The 27559-nt window shown below is 40.7% G+C and overlaps 1 protein-coding gene across 2 annotated transcripts; it reads right to left on the reverse strand.

The window, feature by feature from the left end:
* Window positions 1–5416: 5416 nt before the first annotated feature.
* Window positions 5417–26878, reverse strand: lpar1 (lysophosphatidic acid receptor 1). Of its 2 annotated transcripts, XM_066650803.1 has the most exons (4): window positions 26636–26878; window positions 26439–26534; window positions 14179–14924; window positions 5417–7694 (listed from the first exon to the last, which is right to left on the reverse strand). In XM_066650803.1, the coding sequence occupies exons 3-4, from the start codon at window positions 14912–14914 to the stop codon at window positions 7393–7395; spliced, it is 1038 nt and encodes a 345-aa protein (XP_066506900.1). In that variant the 5' UTR covers window positions 14915–14924; window positions 26439–26534; window positions 26636–26878; the 3' UTR covers window positions 5417–7392. The 2 variants fall into 2 exon arrangements, with proteins under 2 accessions (XP_066506900.1, XP_066506899.1); XM_066650802.1 differs by lacking the exon at window positions 26439–26534.
* Between the last annotated feature and the right edge of the window lie 681 nt (window positions 26879–27559).

Consider the following 27559-nt stretch of genomic DNA (forward strand, 5'->3'; position numbering starts at 1 on the left):
ACCCACGTGGACACAGAGAGAACACACCACACTCCTCACAGACAGTCACCCGGAGCGGGACTCGAACCCACAGCCTCCAGGTCCCTGGAGCTGTGACTGCGACATTAACCTGCTGCACCACCGTGCTGCCCTAGGAACTCAGAATTGTACCCTAATAAGCTAATGTATCAAAGATTTTTATCGGTGTAGTATGGTGGGTTTACCTGTACAGGGAACTGAACCCTAGTGAGACCTCTGCACAGAAGGTAGCAGTGCTGTTTTAAACACATCAGTATCAGTCAGATATTTTCCTACAATCTCTTTTCCCTTGTACAATGTAAACTTGTTAGCTCCACTGCAACCAAACTTAGAAACACCAAACATATATTGTAACCGTCTTAGTTCGTAGGCTCCATTTGAGTAGCAGTTTTTCACCAAACTACTTCTTCAACCAAAGTGCTCTAGTTCTCCACATAGTGCCAGAAGAACCACGTGAAGCAGAGACTAACCCGAATCATAAGGAGCTGTGCGAAATCTACATATTTTGACTTCTCTGATCGACTGATGGAGTGTAATTTAGGAAAGGATGTGCAGGTATGAGACGTATTAATTGTAGCTGTACTACACCTTAAAATTAAGTCATGTACATTTCCAAAACTGGATGCTAGCACAGCATCAGGACATTTGTCACTGAACACAGCTCTGATTGAGAAAACATTTCACATTTTTTATTTTTTTTTAAGTTTTGAATGCATTTGAAAAACCATTATTGAAGTCCCACATATTAAAGGATTGATGTGAAAAGTCAAGTGGAGCAAGCAGAACGTTTTACGCTGCCTCTCACTGCCACTGCCAAGTTGTTTGACTAGATAAAAGATTCCAAACTGGCACAGCATCACTTTACTAATGTTTGTGTTTAGTTCCTTTTTACTGTTAAAAATAATGTATGTCCAACTTTTATTGTTTTTTTTTTTTTACTTTAAATAATAATTGTTAACAACATTATATATTTTATGAGAGAACCATGTTTGTGGGCTGAATAAGAACAAAAAAAGACAGAATTGTACTTCACAAACATCGCAGTTTCATCTCAAAGGCCTGGTGCTCCATCCCTCCAGAGAACACAGTTCCACTGCTCCACAGCCGAAAGCATGGAGGCTGAGCATTGTGATCCGAGGCCCATTTGAGGCACACAACTTAAAGTAAAGGAGAAAATGACGTGTGAGTCATAGGAAGAGATTTAATTGTGGTCACAAATAAAGAAAACCTAAACAAACTGCCAATTATTACTTTAAGGAAAATTTAAAAAACTGGAAATGAATATAGTTTCCTTTTAAAGTTACGTACTATTACGCAAAGGACCATGGTGTATCTTTGAAGGTGTATATACAATATCCGTACCGCAGAGGACAATCAATTACCTGGACAGTGCTCTTCTGTTGTCAGTGTATGTGTTTTTCTGTGTACGTGTTATGTACGTAGTTTGGGATATGCTCTGAATGACAGGTAGGGGGCAGCACTCTATAAGAAGATTTAGCTTGTTCCTTTCAACATAAGGTTATGGTTTTTTACTACATTGTTTTTTCTTTTTTTGTGTGGAATGTGCTGGGACAGTGTTGACTCCCTCAGCTGGCTGTAAAACAGGGTGTTTAAATAATATTTGCCATGTGTGTGAAAGAGAGAAGGCTATTGACTTTTTCTTGGCTGTTCTGTGACCAGTTATATCTCCAAGACTCCTCTGTTGATGCTTCATAAGGACTTCTCTTTGTCACCATTTGAAGAAACGCTGAGAAGCAGAGCAACGTGGACCACAGGCGTCCAGACGAAAGGCCAGCAATAACATAATCAGCATACTGAGGTGGTTTGGAGGTAAAACTGGGACTTGGTGCGCTCAGTCAAAACCCTCAACTCTCCCTGACCCTCGTGACGCAGTGGTTAAACACACACACAAAAAGAAACAAAACAATAAAACCTAGCTCTTTCTAGAGTCTAAAACCGAACAGAGAAAAGGGGAGTCATCCTTTTCCCACTGACAGTCTGCCACAACAAAGTAAGTGAGGAATCATCAGCGAGAAGCTTCCTATAGTAAATCACCCTGTCATAATACTGCGCTGCTCCTCTGTAGATATGAGGGACTATTATGGCTTTACCGCTCTGAAGCTGTTGAAATATCCACAGTAAACTCTTCCTGCTTTTCTAAACTGTTTGTGACCGTCGAGAACCTGAAGTCCAGCAGCATCTTGCCGCCACCGCTCGTATAAACCTCACAAGCCTGAGTCATGCATAAACATGCTGACTAAACCTGGCCAAAGTAAACACTCAGAGAGCCGTCTTGGTAATAATTTACTGAGTGATTAAGACTGTAATTCTACCTTAATCTCAATTTGACAAGATAAACCTCAGTATTGTTTATCTAGCCCCTCAACGAAGAGCGTCCCACTCACTGGCCCTGTTTGGATTTTGCTCAGAGGCTCTTTTTTTGAAGTAAACGGTTGTAAAATCATAGAACGATGAATAAGTGAAGGCATATGAAACTTGGAAATAAACTGGGACACCTTTAGGCAATTAAATTAATGTAATGCCATAAAACTAAGAGAACTTCCACTTCATCAGTGTCTAACTTAGAAACCTATACTTCAGTACCAGCCTTTGTTTATAAACCAACAATCCAACAAAACATAATGGCATTATATTATAATTACATTATATGTGTTCACAGCTAAATGGCTGGAATGTACAGATTTTGCATAAAGATGTTCTTCTTTTGTGCTTCTTTAAGGTGCATCACTGAGTAAATATTTCATCTTTAAATTTCAACCAAATCCTGAATATTAGTTTGTTAGCATTCTGCTAAGCTGGGTGTTACACAATCCAGCATTCCCAATAAAGCTTCAGTGTGCCTGTTATCGTATGCAGAGTTTGTATTCGCAAATACATGTTTCCAATCATTCATTCATTATCTGTAAGCGCTTATCCAGTGCAGGGTCGCAGTGGGTCCAGAGCCTACCTGGAATCATTGGGCGCAAGGCGGGAATACACCCTGGAGGGGGCGCCAGTCCTTCACAGGGCAACACACACATTCACTCACACCTAAGGACACTTTTGAGTTGCCAATCCACCTACCAACATGTGTTTTTGGACCGTGGGAGGAAACCGGAGCACCCGGAGGAAACCCACGCAGACACAGGGAGAACACACCACACTCCTCACAGACAGTCACCCGGAGGAAACCCACACGTACACACCACACTCCTCAAAGACAGTCACCCGGAGGAAACCCACGCAGACACAGGGAGTACACACCAAACTCCTCACAGACAGTCACCCGGAGGAAACCCACGCAGACACAGAGAGAACACACCAACTCCTCACAGACAGTCACCCGGAAGAAACCCACGCAGACACAGAGAGAACACACCAACTCCTCACAGACAGTCACCTGGAAGAAACCCACGCAGACACAGAGAGAACACACCAACTCCTCACAGACAGTCACCCGGAAGAAACCCACGCAGACACAGGGAGAACACACCACACTCCTCACAGACAGTCACCCGGAAGAAACCCACGCAGACACAGGGAGAACACACCACACTCCTCACAGACAGTCACCCGGAGGAAACCCACGCAGACACAGGGAGAACACACCACATTCTCACAGGAATCGGACCCACAACCTCCAGGTCCCTGGAGCTGTGCGACACCTACCTGCTGCACCACCGTGCTGCCAATTATATTGTATTGAGGGATTAATATTTCTGTTAAATTTACGGTCAACTCAAAGCAGGGGCTAAAAGCATAGCTGACTGTAACAGCCCATTGAGAACTCTCTGTCTGACTACATAGCAATGATAATACTTCAAGGTGTCCATGATCATTTTAGCATGTATATACGGCATGACATATGACCAAACACTGGCACATGTGTGGAGGCAAGAGTAGCACCTACCATTGCATTCCAGTTCTTTTGTTTGAAGTTTCAGAAAACATATTGTACTGTATAATGTGCAGTGTGATACAGATGTTGCAGATGACAACTGAAAGTAATATTTGGGACATATTTTTCTGTTCTTTAATGTTTGTTTGTGGTAACTGATCGTGTACTATAGACTGAGCAGGAAAAAGGGTAGGTTAACAAGAACTGAGGGCGGCACGGTGGCGCAGCAGGTAGTGTCGCAGTTACACAGCTCCAGGGACCTGGAGGTTGTGGGTTCAAGTCCCGCTCCAGATGACTGTCTATGAGGAGTTTGGTGTGTTCTCCCTCTGTCTGCATGGGTTTCCAGTTTCCTCCCACGGTCCAAAAAAACATGTTAGTAGGTACTAGATTGGTGACTCAAAAGTGTTCATAGGTGTGTGTTGCCCTGTGAAGGACTGGCGCCCCCTCCAGGGTGTATTCCCGCCTTGCGCCCAATGATTCCAGGTAGGCTCTGGACCCACAGTGACCCTGAACTGGATAAGGGTTACAGATAATGAATGAATAACAAGTACTGCTTTAAGCAAAATTAATTTCCTCATTTCTAGCAAGGTGCCATTACAGTTCGTCTCATGAATGAAATAGATTTGAATGCCATTAAAGTTCCTGCATTAGCAGTGGGTTGCACAATGCACTCTAAAATGACTGAAATAATAACTGCACAAACTATGACAACCCAGTGAATGTTCTTGGCCTTTTAAATGCGGAGCACAGCTTTGTGATAAAACATGCCTGGAACTGACAGGAATCATGGATATCCCCCATAAGTTGTTCAAGGATTCCATGTACAATATCAGACATGACTCAAGAACAACGCAAACACAGAGGAATGCTGGCTCCAGCTGCTCCGGTTTAGTGACTTGGCGATCAGACTGTGCTCCGATTGTCCTCTCAATCTCACACGCTCTACATTTCACATACCACACATTTTCACGATTGTTTCCAAAATGGCTTCTTCGCTATAGAATAAGAACAAACGACACGACTCCAGTGTTTTTTTTTTATGAATCCCTCTTGGAAAAGCCATGGTGTTACTGATAATGTGATATCCCTCTCACTCAGCACTCCACGCCAGCTCTGGACACAGGAACTTCCTGTAAGTCTGGAGGAAAAACTGGAAAACTCTTTTCATTGTCACGGTCACTCTCGTGAGGGACGGACTGGACGTGTGGCCTAAATATGTCATCTACGGGCTCTGAAAAAAGGTTGCCCCTCTAGAGGCCTAAATAACACACTACAAACGTATTTACACTAAGAACTGAGGGTGTCAACATTGTCCACACTTAGTAAAACAATTGTGTAAAGAATGACCAGCAGTTAACGAAAACGTCAATGTCGTTAATGTCTATTCAACGTGAGACTTCCAATATACTGTTGAATCGTAATCTACAAAAATGTACAAGCAGTTCATACAATGAGAAGTCAGTTTAATATCATACAAGTTTATTTCAAGAAGATTCGCTGATTGAATTATATTGTTAAATGAACATTACCATGCAGATTTTAATGGGCTTGAGCAAGGGAACAAAAACATAACGAAGTTGGCTTTTTGGAGGAGATCAGAAGTTCAGGATTATGAAGCATTAACAGTGCAGTATTATATACTTTTGTTCAAATTACACTGAAGTGAGTAAACGCCATGGATCCAGGGACCGACCGATATATTACATTGCTGATAACATTGTTCTGTTATAGCAACTTTACAGCATTAACAGCACTGGCTGATATCATTACGTATAACAGATAAATCACTAACGTTTTTTGGGTTTCATCCACCACACGGCTGAAAGTTTAAAGACGTGATATCTACAATAAAAATGTCATCTGTTACTAAAATACCTGTCAGGCCCTAGTTCATACAGTTTTTTTGAGGACCACTACTTTCCTGGGACACCGTGTCAGACTCTTACAGAGAAACGTTAAAAATGAATCTGTAACTACAAAGAATTACGTAATTTAACACTGAACTGAAGGACAGTGCTTGGAAATTGACTGCAAAGGTGGCGTCCACTGTTGCTGAAACCATCCTCTATTCATTGTTGAGTGGGGTTTTACAATGAAAATCGTGAATACATTTGGCCTCAAAGTTAAACACTTGGAATTAATTTAAGAAAGTGTTAAGCAAAATAATACTGATAGTAAAAAATTGTCTTTTTTTCCCTTAAAAATAAACATTCCCTTTTAACTAACGTTGAATATATACATATATTATATACATACATACATACATACATACACACATAGGAGGAACACAGCATCCTACAATGATAATTTAGGTTCATTTATGTCCAGCCAAGATGGATTCAAGTTGTTTTAGTTCCCCTACATGATTCTATTTCATGACGCTCCAGGCCGTGACACACACACACACACACACACACTACCTATTCTGTAGCCATTTCTTTTTCTTACTGACAATCTATACTAAAGACTTTTGAGTACGTGTTCTGTGGTATATCAGTTAACAAGGTTTCTCAAAAGAATCACACAACCTCCCAAATATTCTTTAAAAACTATACAATAACGTTCTTCTGCAGGGCTTTCTTGTCTGGTGAATGTTCTTGGATTCCCTGAAATAATGGCTCATATGCTATTTGCAAATGGTCCACGGTAATGCAGGGACCCAGCTGATGGTAAACAAAAAACACTGTATAAAAATCTACAAAGACATGAGGTGGAAGATTTGTTGCTCGTAGCATTATTTCCAAGATCCCAGCAGATGACTAAAGAGAGTGTACTGAAGTCTGTTGGGACAAGAGACTTAAGAACAATCCATGAAGCCACTTATGCTTTAAGAGATTCATGTTGTAGAGGCAGTGAACCTGCTGGAACTCCTTTTGGTACATACTGAAATGTTTAATACACCATTGGTTTCTTTGTAGATGTGCTCAGCTCTCAGGCACCTTCTCTTTGTGTAACAGCACAGAAAGAAATCACAGTGTAAAAACAGGTGGCACAAACTAAACATGACATACACCCCGTAGAAACTCGGGTGGCTGTACATCAGTGGTCCCAGGAGTGCACTTCTTATGTCTATAGTGCAAAAGTATAAGTGTAAATGTAAATAAGGTTAATATTTTTGACTGCGAGTTACAATGACTACATCTAAATCATGACTTTGAAGAGCTGACCCCCCAGAACATGATCAGGTTTGGAAACACTGATTAGAACCTTCTTTCCTGCTCCTGGCATTGAGAAAGGAATGAGGGCATGTTTTTTTTTAAATACTGGCTGGACCCTCATAATGCAGATTAGTCCTTAAATACTTAATATAGTGTCAGTAATGAACATGTATAAAAATAAAACACAGAAACAAATCCCGCCGTACGCCCATAAGAATGCAGTCGTCTCTTAATGCAAAGGCTTCCACTGGGCCAGGGGTCTTCTCTCCAGTCCTGGTTTTGATCCTGATAGTGCCAGCTTTACTCCTACATTCCGTTTCAGACCACCGAGTGGTCATTATTGTGGGGGGAGCTAAGGACCGTGTGGTTAAAAGAAGAAGCGGAGCGGTCCGAACCTTCTGCCGTACCGTTTATGTTCTCCTGCCTCTGGCAGCAAAGGATCTGCTTGAATGTCACGCTCATCTCTTTATCTCGGTATGAGTATATGATTGGGTTCATGGCAGAGTTAAACTCAGCCAAGAGGAGGAAGAACTTCTCGTAAGCAAATACGTTACAATCGTTGCAGAAGACGTCCAGTAACAGGAGGACCAACCCAGGCGTCCAGCACACAATGAAAGCACCTGCAGAACGACAGAGTAGAAGGAAAACAATCAGTTGTCGGGATAATAACAAGACACGATCATTTTAGTGGCACACGTATTACATATGGGTTAATTATTATGTTGTTATTTAACCAGTTATACAACTCCAAGTACAAGACACAACAGTCAGCCTATGACAATGAAACTGAAACACCTGGTTTTAGACCACAGTAATTTATTATTGTGGTGTAGGGCCTCCTTTTGCGGCCAATACAGCGTCAGTTCGTCTTGAGAATGACATACACAAGTCCTGCACAGTGGTCAGAGGGATTTGAAGCCATTCTTCTTTCAGGATAGTGGCCAGGTCTCTACGTGATGCTGGTGGAGGAAAACGTTTCCTGACTCGCTCCTCCAAAACACCCCAAAGTGGCTCAATAATATTTAGATCTGGTGACTGTGCAGGCCATGGGAGATGTTCAACTTCACTTTCATGTTCATCAAACCAATCTTTCACCAGTCTTGCTGTGTGTATTGGTGCGTTGTCGTCCTGATACACGGCACCGCCTTCAGGACACAATGTTTGAACCATTGGATGCAAATGGTCTTACTGATGCAATGTGCAGTTAATGAAGATTGGCCACCAGACTGCTCCAATTTAGCCATGAACCCTCCCACACTACAATGACAGGTGTTTCAGTTACATTGTCTAACCACTGTATAAAGCATTATTTTTAAACTAAATGAACCTGCACAAGGGCTAAAGGCAGAAAACCTTTATTAGGGAAATAAAAATCTACAATAGCAAACTTGCAGGAAAAACAAAAAACTGTTAACATAGATGTCTAACCTCTAAAGCATCTAGGGTTTGGAGGTGGTTTTTAACCATCACTCCAAACTCACACAGAAATGTATGTCATTAAATAGTGTTTTTTATGGTGTTTATGAAAACTACACACAGTTCCTGAGGTTGTGTGGCCTTTTAGTAAACGTTGCAGGTGTGTCAGTGAACCTACTTGAAGCCAAATATGTTTTTGTAATATTTAAGTGCATGCCGTGCAGACACTTGCAACTTTATCAGTTTAACCTCTTAACAAACTGATGACACATGCTTTTTGACTGCCATTTCTCAGTGTGTGTGCATGAGAGAGATAAAAAAAAGGGTAACTATTTTGGCTACAGATGGTATTTTGCAAGAGCGAATGATATTTGCGAGAGACAGCTTTTCTTTTAGGGAACACAGCTGCTCTTGCATGCTTTACATCACTTGAAAGTTATGTGGGGACTCTCAGGACTTAGATAAACTCCAACGGCCCATTTCCAGCACGACTGGGCCACATGTTTTGCTCTTTTCTGAGCAAGATCAACAGGGAAGGGTGTAAGCACTCTGGGGGTGGTGTTCCAATCGCTGGTGCTTTAGGGTTTTACACACAAAAGTTTAATTTCCTCCACCAAGGCCCCTACACCCACAAAACCAGTTTGCTTCCTATTGAACTTTTTTTTGTTCTATCACCTAATAAACTGTAACACTGTGGGTGATTTCTCAGTTGGTTACAAGCTGTAGTTTCCAAACTAAGGGGAAAACTGCCCACTGTATATCACCACTGTGGACATGAAATTGCTGCTGAAGCTGAATGCTTTAAAATGAGTTATACATCAGGTCTGTTAGCATTAGGGTACAGTATGGATCATTTTGGCATTTAATTTCAATTCATATTCCATTCTGATGTTCACTGAAAAAGCAAACAAGGAAATTTCTCATATTACATTTAAGTATTGTCATGCAGCCTGTTGAACTATTTAAAAGCCTTGCTCATTTGATAAATATCTGTTTCCCCAGTAGGTTCCCCAAACCCGAGTGTACAGTTGTGGTCAAAGCCAACATGCCACAAAAAAAGGAAGCAGTAAAGACAAGCCAGTATTTTTAAAATCAGCATGTCGTTCTGTACATACAGTAGCCTTCCACCCTTAACATGAAAATATATTGTCAGTGCTATTCTGGAGCAAATGGGTCATGGTCTTCTTTTGATAACCTTTGAAAATGCTTTCATTGTTTAACACTGAAGCAAACCAAGATTAAGTTAAACTTGGGGTTTGAGGACTGAGGTGGAGCTTTTATACTTCATTATAAAAATGTGGAGCTGTGGTTAGACCTCGTAAATCAAATAAACCTTGCAGATCCACGTATAAACTGGGTTTTAGCCTTCATTTAGATGTACAAATAGTAATAAACCACTTTTTCTTTTTCAAGTGGTCATCTATAAATGTGTGCTACACATTTCTCAACATAACAAACCTTAGTTGAACCACATCTTATAAAAGTGAAAGTCCAGATCAAGGTTAATGACATGATGTTGTAACGTACAAGCTAACACATCACTGAGAATTGAACAAGGCTGTTTAGTTCCATTCAAGCACCCCTCCCCTCCACAGATGGTCTCTTTTACTTTCAAGCTGAGAAAGTATTTCAACTGGCAGCTGCTCAAAGCTTTGCATTGACTCCAAGCAGGATTTCAATTTATTACTTCCGCTAAGGTATATTAACAGAATTTGGCACAATGACTCGGCTGTTCACGCTAATACGAAACAAAAAACGACCACCAACTTCAAGGGGTGATATACTGCTGCGGTGCTGGTGAATGCTGCTCCTTGCATGGTTCAAGTGATAATGCAACTTAAGACATAATATGCAAATAATGACAGACATTAGCGATGGTCTATGTTCTCATGGAAATCATTGTACTCTATGCTTTCAGATATAAACCATCCACAGCCTGAGATGTCAGAAAAAAATGACCACTCATATCTCATGGTGGCAGAGGATAACCTTTCACATGAACTAATTTGGCTTTTCTAAAATACAGTGCAGGGAAAGAAGAACTAAGAGCTCAGCTAACAGCTATTACTCCAACACGTTTTTTCTTATGAAGGATAATCTATTGTTGTACTCCACTGACAAACCACAAAGCATGAGTCACCAAATTTATCCTCGGCAAGAGTCAGAGCTATTCTAGGTCTCATCAAGACACAGATAAGAAAATGCTGTATTTGATTTCCGTTTTAGCAATGCTTTAACAGACATGGCCAAGTATCCCTTAATCTCAGGAGGTATGCAGATGTGGATTGCAGGACAATTGCTAAGTGTTTGGGGGGTGGTGCAGTAGCGCCACACTGAGATGCCAATACCTGTTGAAGTGCTTAGCACATGCCTTGCAAGCTTTCACACAGACTCGAGACTCAACTTTCTGACAAATGGACGGTCGTTTGTTCTGGAGAGCCCATTCAGACACACTTTCTCAAGATGCCTTTCAGCTGCTGCAGTCAAGGCCGGATGTCATTCACTCCAGACGTTAACACATGCAGGGTCAAGCTGTGAGATCATTGTAAGTGATGCCCTCTGCCTCCTTTTCCTGTTCCAGCACCAAGCAGCCATGGAATGAAGACAGCAGTGTGAGGCAACTGTTTGTAACATAGGGCTGCATTCTGGAAATCCAATTGTCATTTTGGCATGCGGTCATGAATTGAATATTAGACAGCAGCTAAATTCAGGGAGATAGGCAGTATGCAAGAACACAAAGAGAACTATTACTTTGCCAAGATACAGCTTCAGTGGTTCATATTTTAAAGGATATACTGTTTGTCTGGTCAGAGATGACTTAGCCAGTTCTCAGCATGGTTTACTTCCTTGCAACTTCATCTAGAGAATGCACAGTCAGTTAGCGCATTTACTAAAACTACGTCGACTGATTTTCTGTCGTTTCTCCAGAACATTTCAATTAACAAGAAAGATTCACAGTGAAATCTAGAGAGAATCAGTCTGCAATCTGTGGAAAACATCAAGCAGCATCTTTCTTAGGAAGCTATGTTTCTCAAGAGGGAAGCATTTCTCTCAGTTACAGCTGCTACATTTATTTTGCGCAAGACTTTTCAGAAAAGTGAAATCTCTGAGAGCACTGCTGGAAACTCCCCAGTCCACCTAAAAAAAAGGGAAATCTTGCTAAAATGCAAATGTACGTTTATGAATGGATAAGGGATTTAATGGTTATCTATTTTAATGACATGCTGTGCTATAAAGTCCAGTTTTAATACTTGAAAATGCTGTGTGATCGATGTCTTTTACAAAGTCACAGAGGAAAGAAATAGCTCTCCGCCACAATCTCTCTCACAATCATCAGCAAGGTCAACACGTGTTTACGCAACTGTAAAAATATCACAGTACTACTACAGTCACAACATCCCAGTAGTGTGAAAACACCAGACTGTAACTTGGCGTTCATACTCATAAAGTGTACTTTTTACGAAGCTCAGTGCAGATAACCCGAGATCCATGTTGATTTCCATCTCTGACAGAGCTTCCTTGGAGAAATCAGGACTAACCATACTATAGCCTCCTGAGAGATTGGGACCTGCCTGCTCAGCTGTGTAGCAGATGCAGGACTTGGAAAGACATCGTCATGAAAGGATCAGTTTCACTAGAAGGCTGCAGTGTGTGTTACTTCTAAGATGGCTTTAGCATAGTATCACTATCCTATATCATCCTAACTGAGAAAGTATGGGTACTCCTGCAGTCTGATTGAATGTGACGACACATACGTATGACTAGAATATTTAACCCGATCATGGAAAAAAAACTGATTACTATAAGAATGAAGCAAATGTAAGACAGATTTGGGAAGCACAGTGGCTCTGGGGTCTACGGTTTAAGTCCCATTTGGGTGGAGTTTCCATGTACCATTGTTAGCTCACTGCAGCATAATGTGATTAGAGTGCTCCTATCTGCAGAATGACAGCACTACCTAAGAATCATGTACTCCTCTCTTGCCTTGGTCCATTGCTCTCTACTTTCCCCCCAGCCTTATGTTGAGCCTTGCACTGCTCTGAAACAACAACAGTACTGTTTCTCACTGGCGCTAGTGGCTCTGGGGTCCTTCTCCGTGACTGGGGTCCTTTCTCTGGGTCCGGATTTCGCTGGGGAAACTGGCGGGGCGTGACGCTGACGCAGTGCAAGGCAAACACTGGAACTGGCGACAAGACCGCAACTACAGACCCAAAGCTGTAGCGCATTCAACGGCTGCATTGTTCACTCTGGAGCTGGCACTAGAGTGTAACAGGATAACATACTGTTTCATGGTCTAACCTATCTAAGTAGCTGCTTACATATGGTTGAATGGCTAAGTAAAGTGAACAGAAACGTAATTTAGAAAGTAAGGTGAGGATACAGAGTAGCCCTGCTCAATGAACTATTGACTGTAAACACAGCCAAGGCCAAATCTTAGCTCTTGAAGAGGATTAATGGAAAGTTGAGCACAATGTACTATGAGAACTGTCATCAGTGCTGATAAATAGTCTCAACGGGCAAATCTCTACGACAGTGTGACATCATTGCAATAAAGAGACAAAAAACAAAGTCCTTTGAATCTATGAAGCTGACGTTATTGCTAAGATTATGAAGTGTGGCCTTTGTTGAAGGTGCCACAACAGAGGAAATTGTGAACATTGTTTGTGCCCAAATGACCAGTGGGATCGTATTTTTTACTCAAGAGTGCTGACCATTCTGAAGGTTCCCAGCAATTTTTAATGCATTAAAAACACATGCTAGATAGAATAGAAGATAATAATTCCCATAAAATGGATCAGAGTCATGGATGTACTTGCATCGCAGTTCCCACTGAGGGAAAGTAGAATATATTAGCTTGGTTAAAAATGTAATACAATACAGTAAATCGCATTCTATAAGTTATTTGCGCACAAGGGAGAAAATAAAACACAATTAAAAAATGATATCGCTCAATGTTTCCAAACTTACTGAAAGTACTGAATCTTCTATTTTAGGGCGTTTTCAAACCTGTAGTTCATTTGTTTTGGTCCAAATCAGTTAAGATCATAATCTTGGAGCATTTTCCCCTTGGTTTGGTTTGTTTTCACACACTGAAAAATCCATGCACACCAAAACACATTGCTGCAAACCACGTGAGAATGTTCTCACGACTGACTGGTCAGAGCCAATGGAGGTGGGAGCAAAAATGTAAGGTCCTGTGTTCTGTTCTAGTGCATATCTGATCCATTACTCTGATTAGCAGCTAGCATTTAACCAGTTCTCCGTTTACCTGCCTACTGCATTCATTATGCATAGCACACCCTGGCTACAAATGCCATTTAGCACTGACCGGTGGCGTTCTCACCAGAAACTAACCATACCAGAGTTTGTTTGGGGCCGGCCCGAGACCACCTCCTCTCAACGGTCTCGGTGGAGTCTTCTTTCACACCTGCCCAAGCAAACCGCACCAGCGGTGAAAATGAACCAGTTTGATTGAACTGGATTAAGAAGTGCAGGTGTGAAAACACCCAAATGCTAAAAAAAAGAAGAAGAGAACCTTCCATATCTTTTTTATCTAATGAAACTGCATGGTTTAATACAATATCTGGAAATAACGGTCTGTCTCTTAGCCCCATCTGTTCATCTCAAAACTACACCTTAACTATGGCAGAAGAGAAGTAACGGTCTCAATGCAAGGAAGAAACTCACCTAGTACAATCACCACTGTCTTCAGCAAGCTCATCATTGTGTCCCGATTTCGCCGCTGGCCCGAGCTATGACGTGACATCCTCATGGTGCGCTGGCGGACGTACATGAATATGTGAGCATAAAGGACCACCATTACCACGAAGGTCACTAGGTTAAAGATGGCCCAGAAGATGAGGTATGAGTTGCTGTAGAGTGGTGCCATGCTGGAGCAACTTTCAATAGCACAGATACAGTTCCAGCCCACACTGGGGATTGCTCCCATGATGATAGACAAGGTCCAGATGATCATGATAACTACAACCACACGGCGGTTGCTCATGCGAGTATGAAGCTGCATACGAAAGACTGTTATATGACGCTCAATGGCAATAGCCAGCAGATTAGCAACTGAGGCTGTTAGGCTGGTGTCAATGAGGCCCTGCCGCAGCAGCCACGTGCTGACAGTTAACCGCCGTGTGTTGGGTCCTGTGTTAAACATCAAATAGAAATAAGCCAGTCCTGCGAAAAAGTCTGCTGCGGCTAGATTAGCCATCAGATAATAGATAGGGAAATGAAAACGCCGGTTGATGTAGATGGCTACCATCACTAGCAAGTTAGCTAGCATGATAAAGATGCACACTGTAATCCCAAGTCCCATCACAAGTGTGCTGAGTGTATTCCATTCAGTGGCAAGGTCTTTCTTGCTTTTATTGTAAAAGAAGGCAATGGTTTCATTGTAGTAACACTGTTCTTCCATCTTGAAGGTTCTGTAAAAAGATGAAAATTACATTAGAGGCATTCCTCAGATCAGTCTACATAAAAGCATAGCATGTAGCCTAACACCTAGCCTTAAAAAAGCTTTTTGCACTATATATGCACTATCCATCCATCCATTATCTGTAACCGCTTATCCAATTTAGTGTCGCGGGGGGTCCAGAGCCTACCTGGAATCATCGGGCGCAAGGCGGGAATACACCCTGGAGGGGACGCCAGTCCTTCACAGGGCATATATGCACTAGTTCATTTTAATTAAGTGGCCTTAGACGTTTGACTGCACAAGTGAGCAACCATCTGATTTTTCAGTTAACACCATTTTTATGTAAAACATAAGCAAAGCTAAAATCCCTAGAGAGCAGCCCATTTGCAGGGACAGAGGACTGCTGCTGGACATATTAACAAAGCTCACATTATTGAGCTTGCTCTGGAACAATAAACATCAGTGTTGAACCCTGAGGTGTGAAATGAACGCAGACAAATAATACACAGAAACAAAACCTTGACATTTCTGCTTCAGGTCAGGTTTTATTAGTGGTCCATCCCACAATCTAAGCCCAGCCAAACAAGCACCCGAACCTGTGCGTAGCAAAACACACGAAAACTAACACACTGGTACTTTGTAATGCAGGCTGCAGACTATCTAAGCCAGCTATTAGTCACATCAGTGCCAGGCCTCATTTGAATTGGCTGATTCTCTCCTCTGAAACACCCAGCACAGGAAATGGGCCTCTGGGCCTTGCCTCAGCTGAATGTGTTTCTGTAATTTAAATCTTATCATGTGCAGGAGAAAGTGGTGGACTTCACTACAGTTAACTTATTCTGCTAGGTGGACAAATGGCATGAGAGATTTCGTCTGATAATAGCCATTTTCATTTTGGACTTTGACATATTTTACTGTAAAAAGACAAACGCAGAAACAGTACAAATACTTAATTAAAAATATAAAAATCCTTTTGCGCCCGAAAAACAGGTAGGATTTGGATGGTGGATCAGACACAGCAGTGCGGTTGGAGTTTTTAAATACTGATGACCACTCACTGTCCACTCTGTTAGACACCTACCTCATTGGTCCACCTTATAGATGTAAAGTCAGAGACAGTAGCTCATCTGTTGCTGCACAGTTTGTGTTGATCATCTTCTAGGCCTTCGTAAGTGGACACAGGATGCTGCCCACAGGACACTATTGGCTACATATATTTAGTTGGTGGATTATTCCCAGTCATGGAGCCACAATGTAGTGCTGTGTCTGATCCTTGTACCAGCACCTCAGTATCACTGCAGCACTGAGAATTATCTACCAGCCAAATCATACCTGCCCTGTGAGGGTCCTGCCCATTGAAGTTCAAGTTCAAGTTCAAGAAGTTTATTGTCATTTCAGCAGTATATAGTGTTTACAGTACACAGTGAAACGAAATAGCGTTCCTCCAGGACCAAGGTGCTACATAAGACAATACACAACATTAAAGTGCGACTAGTGTAAAGCTAGTGCAACATGAAACAGTGCACACGCATTAAAGTGCAAAGGACATAGAACACAAAACAATACACAACATTAAAGTGCAACTAGTACAATCTAGTGCAACATAAACCAGTGCTTTCATGAATAACAACATGAAAGGACTACAGTCTGTAACTGTAAAACTACAAAGTGCTCATGTTCAGAGAAGCTGAGAGAATGAACAGTGAGTGTAGAAACATGGAAGTTGTAATGATGTTCAGTATTGATCAGTGTATACAGCTTCCAACTTTGTACATATAAATACTTATATATTACTTTGCTGTAATACTTGCTTACTCTGGAATCACTTTAAAAAGAATCTTTTAGTTCAGCAACTCAACATTCAACGCTTTGTTTCTTTCACAAATTGCCAACAGTTCTCTGCTTGTTATCTCTTATCAGTTGTTTAGAAACGTCAAGCGAAAGTAAGTGACCTTTCCACGCCTTTTGTGTGTTGTCCCAAACTTATCGTCTGTGGTGCCAGTGAAACAGATCCTGGCATTGTGAGTGTGTGTTTTATCATATAGCCTCAGGCCTCAGATCTGCCTGGGCTGAAGCCACGGAAACAAAAAGTGGTCTGTGCACAAGCATCTGTGAACTTCCTTCTCCCATTGAAAAGTGTACAAGGAGAAAGAGCATGCGTTTCCCCCCTTCCATCTGACGAGACCACCCAGCAGACTCTGGAAAACCACAGCGTTAACTTTATCGCAGCACCCATCCACAATGGATAAAGAGAGGCTCAAGGAAATTCCAGTTAAGGCTGCAGTGTCAGCTTGATAGCCCAATAGCCTTGCGGTTTTATCACTAACACTGCGACTACTGCTAAAAAAAAACACCATGACTGTAAATACAGCTTCAAAGTTGGCTGAAGATATCTATGCTTTACAGGACCACAGCTAAACTGCTATAGCTCATCATTTAAAAAGCTTGTCCAAATTTAAATCTATAACTATTGCTCAAAATCGATTCATTGATCAAGGAATAATTGAAAAAAATCCAACAGTTTCATCAAAGAGCTGCAGGGAAAGAATGATGCTGATGTCTGAAGCCCCTTTTACACATGAATGGCAACCCAAAATATTCCAGAGTTTTCCTGAAGGAGTTTAATGTTTTAACATGAACACAAGTATAACTTAGCCCTAGTAAAGCTTCTAATATTCAGGAGTATTTCCTGCATGCACTGCACAAGCACCTCCCCACACCTAAAATATGCAAAGCATTTCACACTCAGAGTACAGTCTGACACAGAAAATCTCCCGCTGTGTGCTGTATGTGTAAAAATACCCTTCCGGGACATCTCTGGACTTGATTCTCTGGAGTTTCTCTAAAGAGTTCAGATATGAAAGAAGCTTGAGTCAATTTTTTTTGATGGATGCTGTGAGCTGATGCAAGAATTCTGATTTTTTTTTTCCCCACTCCTTGTTTCTTTTTGTTGCCGTGCTAAGGGTCGTTTGCTATGAAACAAGCCTGAATTATAAAAGTTTGCTGTGTTGATGTTTTACATGAAGTGACAGGGTGCAGTAGATTAGCTAAATTTTAAGTTGCCATCGTGCTTCTGGCAGTCGTGTCTCACACCAAATTGATTTGCATGTCAGAGTGTGAAGTGGGAAATGTTTACTGACATTGTTGAAATCATATAATGAAAAGTGTACCGTGTATCATTGCCATTTTCTCAACTTTCCCACTTCTCTACATTTTAAAAAACAAAGCAGGAAAGCTTTCCAGGAATGATCAAACACAGGCGTCTACTACAGCAGCACACCCTCTGTTAGGTTGCAAAAATGCTAAAGGCAAGGCATCAGCCTAGATGAATTTCGGCACTGATCCCCTGCTTGTCTGAGGAAACAATGAGGGCATTGTTCAGTACCCGTCCAGTAAAAACGCAAGAGAACAAGATTCTACAATGAATAAATTGTTCACATTTGGGTATAGTCCTGGTGAGGCAGTGCATGCTAGTTAGTTTCACATCAAATGTGCATCTACTTTATTATATGAATTAAGTATGTCATCCTGAAAGCAGTTAGTAATTTGGAGGGAATATTGCATTTCAAATACTCAGTACTGAAGAACATTGACCAATGGGCAGGCAGTGCCTGAAATGACAAGGTCATTTCAGAGATTTTATCAATTTGTGTTTATTTTAGTCATGAGCTAAAACAAACATATAAATAACAACCCCGGAAACTGCAAACTGTTGCTTTGGTTTGAATGTACTCAAAAATGGCAAATCCCCATGTTCCATAAACCACTGGAATTACCTCTAATTAAAACAAATAAAGTATATATATCCAATACTTAATACACAGTATCTGTACCAGCCCCATGCAAACAGAAACAACTGGAACACTAATTATTACCTGGGGTCACTGGCCATAACATTTCATTGTGGTCAATGCAAAACTCAAAGCTTGTAGCCCAAAGGGCCACTTGATTGGAGAGATGTTTCCTTTTAAACAAAGCTGTTTCATCTAATCCGGTAAATCAGACTTTGTTGCAGATCACTGACTCTAACCACCATTACAACTAAGGTGATTGTGATAAGAAACTGTGGAAATGTGATCCCTTGTTGTCATAGATATAGCTATAGAGTAGCTAACCCATGGATGACTACAGAACAGACAAGACAGTGATGGAAAATTAAGAAAAAGATCAATAGTTGTGAGCATATGAAAAACATATGAATCCACTTATTCATAGGTCAGGCATGGGACTTTCCTCACACACAAATAATATCAAAGACATCCTTAGGAGATAAGGATACCTTTTTATTTGGGCTCCTATGATATACTACATCCTTAGGAGATAAGGGTACCATTTTAATTGGGGTCCTATGGAAGGCAACCTAATTAAAAAAATAGGAGGGGCGAGATGATCTCACCCCAAAAGTTGCCTATGTAAACTGTGGTTTTGCCTGGTGTGTCTTTGTGAGTGAGTGCTCTGAAGGCCTTCTGAGATTGCTCCCCAAATAAAGAACCTGCTGATCTTTTAAGATGTCGTCTTCAAGTATTTTTTTAAAAACTAGAAACTTTATTTGAAATTACTCTTTAAAGTATTACAGTTAGACTAGATACAAGATTAAAACGTCATGGTAACGACAGCAGACCACTACATTCACTACGGCAATATCATATGGCAAAGTCCTGATTCTGGTCACTACAGAACAAAGTGACTGTGAGTGTCTGTCCATTTTGTAGTGCTAATAACCTGTAGAAAAGAGCTATTAGGTAACACTTTAGAATAAGTTGTGGTGGGTCTGGAGTCTTCCAGGAATTAAGTGTAACCATTAAATTAATTAACCACCAACAGTAAATAATTATTCAGTATTCTGACAAAAAAGGGGTTATCATTAATGACTTTTAAACTGTTTATAGTGTAGTCTTATTTTAACGCAGTACAAACTATTATACCAGAAAAACCGCATCAACGTTTTAAATATTCTAAATAAACTAGTGTTAAACTCCACACATTTAAAAGAATTTAATCAAGTCACACTATCAACAACTATCTTCTTCCTGTTTCAGCCAGAACAGAACTACATGTATGAATAAATGACCATCTTAAGTGTTTAATTTAAAAAGACTTCATTTTATAGCATGGCTCTATATTGGTTTCAGAACAAAACCAGGGATGAAGCCATTCAACAAACACTACCCAATCTGTTTGGATCACTAACACTGTAGGATGCAGGCTGAATGTTTTCCTTATGCCAGGTCTGATATCACCTCTTTTCAAAGCCTATTATCTCAGCATGACATGCATTGACATGACTTAAATGAACCCCTATTATCGAAAGAAAGGCATACCGTCTGACATCACTTTTAAGCACCATTCAGTGGTTTGGTTTTAACCACTCGTTAGAACACTGCTTTAAATATAGCTTATGGTTCAAGAAGTAAACACTAAACACTTAGATATTTGACACTTACTCGTGAGAACACTGGCCAGTTTACTAAAATATCATCATCATCTGTTAGAAATGTCATTAACATTCCTTCAGTTCATCAAGGCACCCGTCCAGATTCCGAGTCATGACCACAAAATGAGGCACAAAAATCTGACTCATGAAAAAAATGTCACACTAAAATGAGACCTTTGTGAGTCGACCGGGAACGTTTGAGGAAAGTTCACTTCAGATGGAAAAAAGGAGACACATAAAAGGCTTTTCACTTTTGTGGTTTTTAAAGGGCCCAAATCATGAAATATTTTCCTCACGGTTTGGAAATCTGAGGCTGTGCTTTCTACTCTGTTCCATATATTAACCTTAAGTTACAGAACAGGACGCTGTGGGGGATTGGCTGTGTGAAGCCACCTGCAGGTGTGAGTGAATGGGTGAATGTGTGAAACCCTGTGATGGATCTGTCCAGCGTGAGCACAACGATTCCACTACGACCAGCAGTGCCAGAAAACTCTTTTTTCAGATGTCACCATGAGCAGTTTTGTCCCCCTATTTAGTCTACTACAGTTAAGCTACTCTCATTGTTACTGAAGCTATGAGAAGTGTTTCAGCCTAAATCCTTGGGTTTAAGATATGACTGTCATCATCCAAACATCCCACAATCATGACACATTTTATTTGTATGTTCTCAGTATTCACCAGTAATACAGATATAAGGACACTGCCAGTAAAATACATGTGTTTACGCGAACCTGAGTCATATCTGTGAGGTATGCTGAAAGAAATGATTTCCTAGATCAGAGTTCCAATTTGGCATAGCAAGAGAAACCTGTGCAGATTTAGCAGGAAATCTTGGACCCGTAACTATCAACATGAAACACCTCACTAACTTTCACAGAAATTCTGGAGAGATATGGTACCTCTGCACCGTATGTGTTTGCTCTTGTTTAAGCTATCTCAACAATAAACATCCATGTACATTAGCCTGCCAGGCAGTTCCTACAGAAATCATAGTGTCTACCAATGTGTTCTGTAGACAGATAGTAACAAAAGAATATGAGTTTCACATGGTGAAAAATGATGACTGAATAGACCAACGCAAGTTGACATGCTTAACATCGCTATATACCAAAATGTTCATTTGAAATGCTTCCTTCCTTAAATCTCTTTTGCAAACTAAGAGATTGTATGAGGCACTGCTTGCTCAGTGAATGTCAGCGATTCTCTTTCCATCTCTGTAGTATAACCTCTTATTAAGCAGTATGCCATCATAGTAACTGTGTCCTATCAAACAGTTAAACACTCATCTGTAGCACAGTATAACTTACCAATAGTTTGAGTGTTGGTGGACGCTAATATCATCGTTTTAACTAAGCTATTTTCATGTGATTCTCTGTAAAATTAACTGTTTTTCCATAAATCAATAAATTAAATACAGTGGAACCTCTACCTACGAACTTGATCCGTTCTGTGACCCGGTTCGTAAGTGGAAAAGTTCGTTTCACGAGTCAATTTTCCCCATTTAAAATAATGGAAAAGCAATTAATGTGTTCCAGACCCTACCCCGAAAGTCACCCTTTTTGCACTGATATATGTTTACAACACTCTCAAATTAGTAAAAAAATACATAATAAAAGAGAAATACAGTGGAAACCGTAATAAAAAAGAAGTAATAAAGGTTTAAGTGGTTACACATCGCTACCTTGAAGACGTGACGACTGGCTGGAGGAGTAACACAGGCACTGGCTGTATGACGGGAGGTGGGGGGTGGGTGGAATAACGGAGAGTAGGCGGGTGAATGTGGGGAGATGAAGTGTAGATACGGCTTAATTTAGCACGAATTTCGCTGTCTGCTATTTACACTAATGCTTAATTGCTAAAGCTACAATTTGCTAATCTTAAAAGCTCACTCAAGTCTTGGCGCACTGGGAGACTCGCCTATTGGGGTCAGTGGCCATTTCCAGCCGCCGGCTCGGCGGAGGCTCGGATTCGTTTCTAGAGTCATGGTTCATTGGTGGCGGCAAAAAATATTCAAATGCCCGGTTCGTATCTTGGAAAGTTTGTTAGTATAGGCGTTCATTAGTAGAGGTTCCACTGTAAATTATAGATTTCATATCTTATAATGCAGCATTTTTAAAAGAGTTGGGAAATATGAAAATACTTTGGCATTACGGTGGGTCCGGAGCCAAAATTACTAGGTGCAAGGCGGGGACACACCCTGAATGGGGCATCTTTCCTTTGCAGGGCGACACACACTTAAATATTCACTCACACCTACGGACACTTTTGAGTTGCCAATCCACCTCCCAATGTGTGTGAGTGTGTGGGAAGGTCTGGTGCCCCGTAAAGGGTGTGTTCCTGCCTTGCGCCCAGTGATTCCAGGTAAGCTCCGGACCCACCGCGACCCTGAACTGGATAAGCGGTTACAGACAATGAATGAAAAAAGGTTTTGGCTTGTTATTCACTGGCGTTTCTAGGGTTTAAGTAAAACTGTGGCAGGCATAGTACAGTTCTGACGGCTTTCTAAAAGACAGACCCTCTAAAATGGACAGCTACGTTTCAGCTGTCAGCTGAGAAGAAGCCAATGTTAACACACACACACACACACACACACACACACACACACACATCCATATGGACAGCAGACTGATGCATTCCTGATGTTATATCACTGAATTCATTTGTTAAGAGGAAGATCAAAAGCACAAATTACTGCAGCAAAATGCATCATTTCATAAATCACTTTAGACTAAATGCAGTAGATCAGCTGGAAGCAATATGACAGGACCATTAACAAACCCAGGCAGAGATAATTCATCTCAGTGAAGAATTCCTTTGTGATGAAATGTGACAGATCTAGCAACAGTTGCAAGGTTGGAGGAAAACTGCACTGTGCCTAATGAAAAATTGTAGCCCACAACTCAGCTTTGTCAAAATATGCCAATTATTCACTGGTGTGCTACACTGTGTTCAGAGCTGCATCCAGTGTACAACAGTATGTTAATGATCAGGACTATGCTGTTATAAGCACAATAACAAGATAATAGTTATTCATAGATAAATCTCACATATATATAGTGTGTAATTTTCAAAAAACAAATGCGCGCTAAACACACATAGGAGCTAAAACACCTACTGTGATTGAAAACAGAGTTCACAAAAAAGAATAATAACAGATTATCTGATAAGATTAAACCTTAGAGTCAGCATGTAGGTGCTGTCATCACCAGACTAATGTGATTAACACATGCCTGTGTCCTTTGATGCTGGCCTTTTGGTCAGATAGCCCCCCACTGACAAAGGCCTTTCAGGTACGGGGTCATCCATTTATAGCAGAGGTTGTTTTAAACATATGGTCAAAGGAAAGAAATGCGCACCTGTATTTGGCCACAGATACAGTAATGAGAAGCTCAAATAAGTAAAAGTCACTGTCTTGAGTCTGAGAAAGGAAAGGAAACTGATAAAAGGCACCAGAGGTAGACCTTTTAAGAGGATGTGGCTTTTGCTCCTAGAAATACCTTACCCTACAGACACACCACAGGAAGTATTTTATAAAAAAGAGAAGTGTTAGTTTATTAAGGGTAAGATGTTCTCTGAATTCAACCTATATCTGGTAGTAAACACACACATACACACACTAGTGAGAAACTTTTAGCACGCATGCATAACACTAAGTGCACACAGTCGGAGCTTAGTGGCGCCCGCCATAGTGCTAGGGGAGCATTTGGTTCGGCCGTGGAAACCTCACCTACGCCATACACCATTTTCTCTGCTGGTACTGGTGATCAAACCGGCAACAGTCCAGTCCCAAGGTTGCCTCTTTAACCTTAGAGATTCCACAATGCATTATATTTTGTGACTTTATTTTTGCGATACAGTACCTTTTCAACAGACAGCACGACATTTTCGAAAGCAATATCATCACCTTAAAGAATAATTATATATCAGAGTTTATGGACTCTGACACTGTGAGCTTAGAGCTGGACGATACGGCCAATATTTATATCACGATATATTTCGTAGTTTCTGTCGATACGATATAATTGAGATATTGATATAAAGAATAAAAAAGAGACAGAAATAAATTGCCAGGAAAAACTACAAACAAAACATCACTGATGAACCTAAACCTCTTGGATTAGTTGATATTAATATTTTTAAAACTAACTTTAAAAATTGAGTGCAATGAACTGAGTCAATGTACAGCAGTCAGTGACTGATGTTGTAACTAATGGATATCGAAGTGGATATCAATCAGCACAAGTTCTTATTTGCATCGTGTACATGTTTAAAGTAGCAATATTTTTATAGCACAAAATCTAAACCTGTTTTACTCCCGCCCTGTTACTGCACTAAGAAAAATGAGCATGTGTATTGTAACCCTGCTGCTTTTAGCTGCTTCCCACGCATTTCAGGGCCAGAGCTGAAAAAAGCATCTTAAATCTAGTCATAAACATTACAATAGACTGGTTTATTTATATCCCGCTGGCATAACCACCACAGTGTCTGGGTGGAACTCAGAGATACCACACAATGGAACAAGTCATTTAATTGTGGCAGGTCGAGCCTGTGCAGCCAGGCCCATCGGGACACAGCTTTTGGAGAAAAGCACCACTCCTTTAATTGAAGGGCACTAAACACATTTCATGAGTTTGATGTTTCCATTCGGCAGCCATAACACAGAGCAGGAAGGGGAGGACCCATACCTGACCTGCGAGTTGACAAAGAATGATCTGTGCATGTGTGTTTCCTTTCCTGACTCGCTTGAAACAGACCACCTACCGGCCAATTTAAGCTCTTCTATTTGTTTAAGACACTGTGCCTGTAACTCCGTATACAACTGCCTAGTGATTTAGCTGCTGTGATATAATAGGTGGAAAACACTATAAGGGGCTCACATCCAAGTGAGGCAAAGTTTATGAAATTCATCATGTAATTCTAGTGAACAGTAAACCCACACACACTTGTACAGTGCATGAAAGCAAAACTGAAATCACCATGTTGCCATAAAGATGTACTCATTAACTCCAATTATCTAAATTAAAACTCTCTCGTGTCCACACCCACTTGTTAAATCAGAGCAAAGGAACAGAGTCTTTAATGAAGAAAGATGTTTTTTTCCTGTAGGTTAGCAGTTAAAATCATATATTTTAGTTATTTCCCCCCAAAAAATATGGCTTAGAAGTGACTGTACCCCACTGCATTCATATCAGCATGCACAGATCTATGAATATAAAATTAGTCCCTGCTGGACTTAACCATCCACAGCTTGGCTTCAGCTCTAAAGCCCCACCCTGAACGTTGACCATCGGTTCCTTAGGTTTGTGATGTAAGAATCCCTGGCTCTTTGAGTCTTTGGATTACTGCCTTTTTAAAGTGAAAATATTCAGCCACGGCACTGACTGCATAATTTACCCATGATACGTATCTATTATTACCCTTGGCTATATTAGTATTATTGTTATTTATTTTTCTGTACTTTTTGGGAAGTCTATATCAAAACACTACATCATGAATTATGGTATGTTCCTCTTAGTTTCTGACCTTTCTACCCCTTCCTGTGATGAATGAGTTCCCACAACCAGCCCACATTTAATTGTCATGTTACACCGTACTGTTTTGATGCAGCAAAGTGTCTAAAAATGTGATACAAATGTCTTCAGCTGAAAGACAGGAGTGTCAGAATGAATTACTATTTTGAAATGGAGCTCTCCACCCAGGCTTGTGGGTGAGTACAGTCCACTGTGCTGTTGTACAGATGAGGCGTGTACACAGAGCTGATGTCAAAAACATCAGAAACACTAACAAGGACAGTCTGCACACTGAGAAACCAGTTTTAAAGCGGCAGGAATGAACTGAAAATGCACTGGTATATCTCTGTAATGAGAGTTTAGGCGGGAAATAAGTGAGGTAAAGATAAACAGAGATTGGTACCTCACCTATACTTGCCTATAGGCGACAAGAGGGCACTGTAAGAACCACTTTGCCCTTAGTTTAAGGCATAATTGTGGTCATTCTGTGTCTAAACTACGTCTGTTTAAAACGTTTAGTGCTTCTTTTGCCTCGTTTTCTCCTCGGTCTGTGGTCTGTGTGCGAGGGGAGTGCGTTCACCTCAGTGAGGGATCCGTTGGTCCCGAGGAACTTCAGGTTCGATGTCTTAACGAGGAAAAACACTACAGCGAACGAATACAATTCTGCCGTTTATTCCTGAGGAAAAACAACGCTTTTGCTCAAAAAGCAAGACAAAAAAAAAAACAATTCCTAACGATGCTGAGCAGATGTTAAAAGCACAACAGGGCATTACTTACCGCTGAAAAACGTCCACAAGAGTTTTCCTATGGCCAGCTTAGTAACTCCAAAAGTTTCCTTAATTGTCGTTCAAAAAGCAAAATAAACCGAAGTCCGCTTTTGGATGAAGAAATATATGAAACACAGAGTGTGTCAAGAATGAAAAAATGAGCCTTGGTTTAGAATTAAAAGTCCAGAGCTGTGTCGCATATTCATCTTCCATCCACAGAGGTGAGGGCAGTAGATGCAGCAGCTGAAGTCATTTTCCCGTTAGTCCCCTCAGAGAGAGAGAGGGAGCTCTGCTAGGTCTGTGTGACGTCACACACACATATACACACACACTCACACTGCGTGGATAATTGAAAACACATTGTCAATTATGTCTTCAGTGTTGAAAAAAAAAGTAAATTAACAGTCTTCATGTGAAGACAAAAAGCTACAGAAATGACCAAAACAATGGTTATATTTTCAGGAAGATAATCGCTTTTTGCTATGAAATGGACATGTTTTTATTTATTTATTTTGTGTGTGTGTGTGTGTGTGTGTGTGAAAACCAAAGCATAGAACCTTTAAAGAGCCCATATCCTATATTTTTTTTATTCATTTTAACTCTTAGTTAAGTGCTGATATAGAGCATCATTATATCAGTAATTTAATGTGTATAATTAATTTTAATTGTAAACGTATCGCTCTATTTTACAGGTTTGTTCTATTAACCATTAGCAAAGTCACGTGAAAGAGAATTTTAAAGTGGGTCATCATACAGATAAATGTACACATTTCAAAAGCAGCTGACCTGTGGAAAACAGACCTACACAAAGTAGCAAGCTTGCATGCTGGAAAATGTTTTTGTGTGTTTTGGTCATAGTCCAGTCCCAGTCCAGTTATTGAAATATTTGTGTTGGTGAAGACAGATAAATCATTAAATAGACAAAGAAAAAATA

Source organism: Hoplias malabaricus, chromosome 18 (assembly GCF_029633855.1).
Source record: "Hoplias malabaricus isolate fHopMal1 chromosome 18, fHopMal1.hap1, whole genome shotgun sequence".
In the NCBI taxonomy this organism is placed as follows: domain Eukaryota; kingdom Metazoa; phylum Chordata; class Actinopteri; order Characiformes; family Erythrinidae; genus Hoplias; species Hoplias malabaricus.

Excerpts from the sequence above, each read along its gene's own strand:
- lpar1 (XM_066650802.1), bottom strand. The coding sequence starts at position 14,914 with ATGGAAGAACAGTGTTACTACAATGAAACCATTGCCTTCTTTTACAAT. Across the intron at positions 7,695-14,178 it reads GACAGTGGTGATTGTACTAG|GTGCTTTCATTGTGTGCTGG; the intron begins GTGAGTTTCTTC and ends GTCGTTCTGCAG.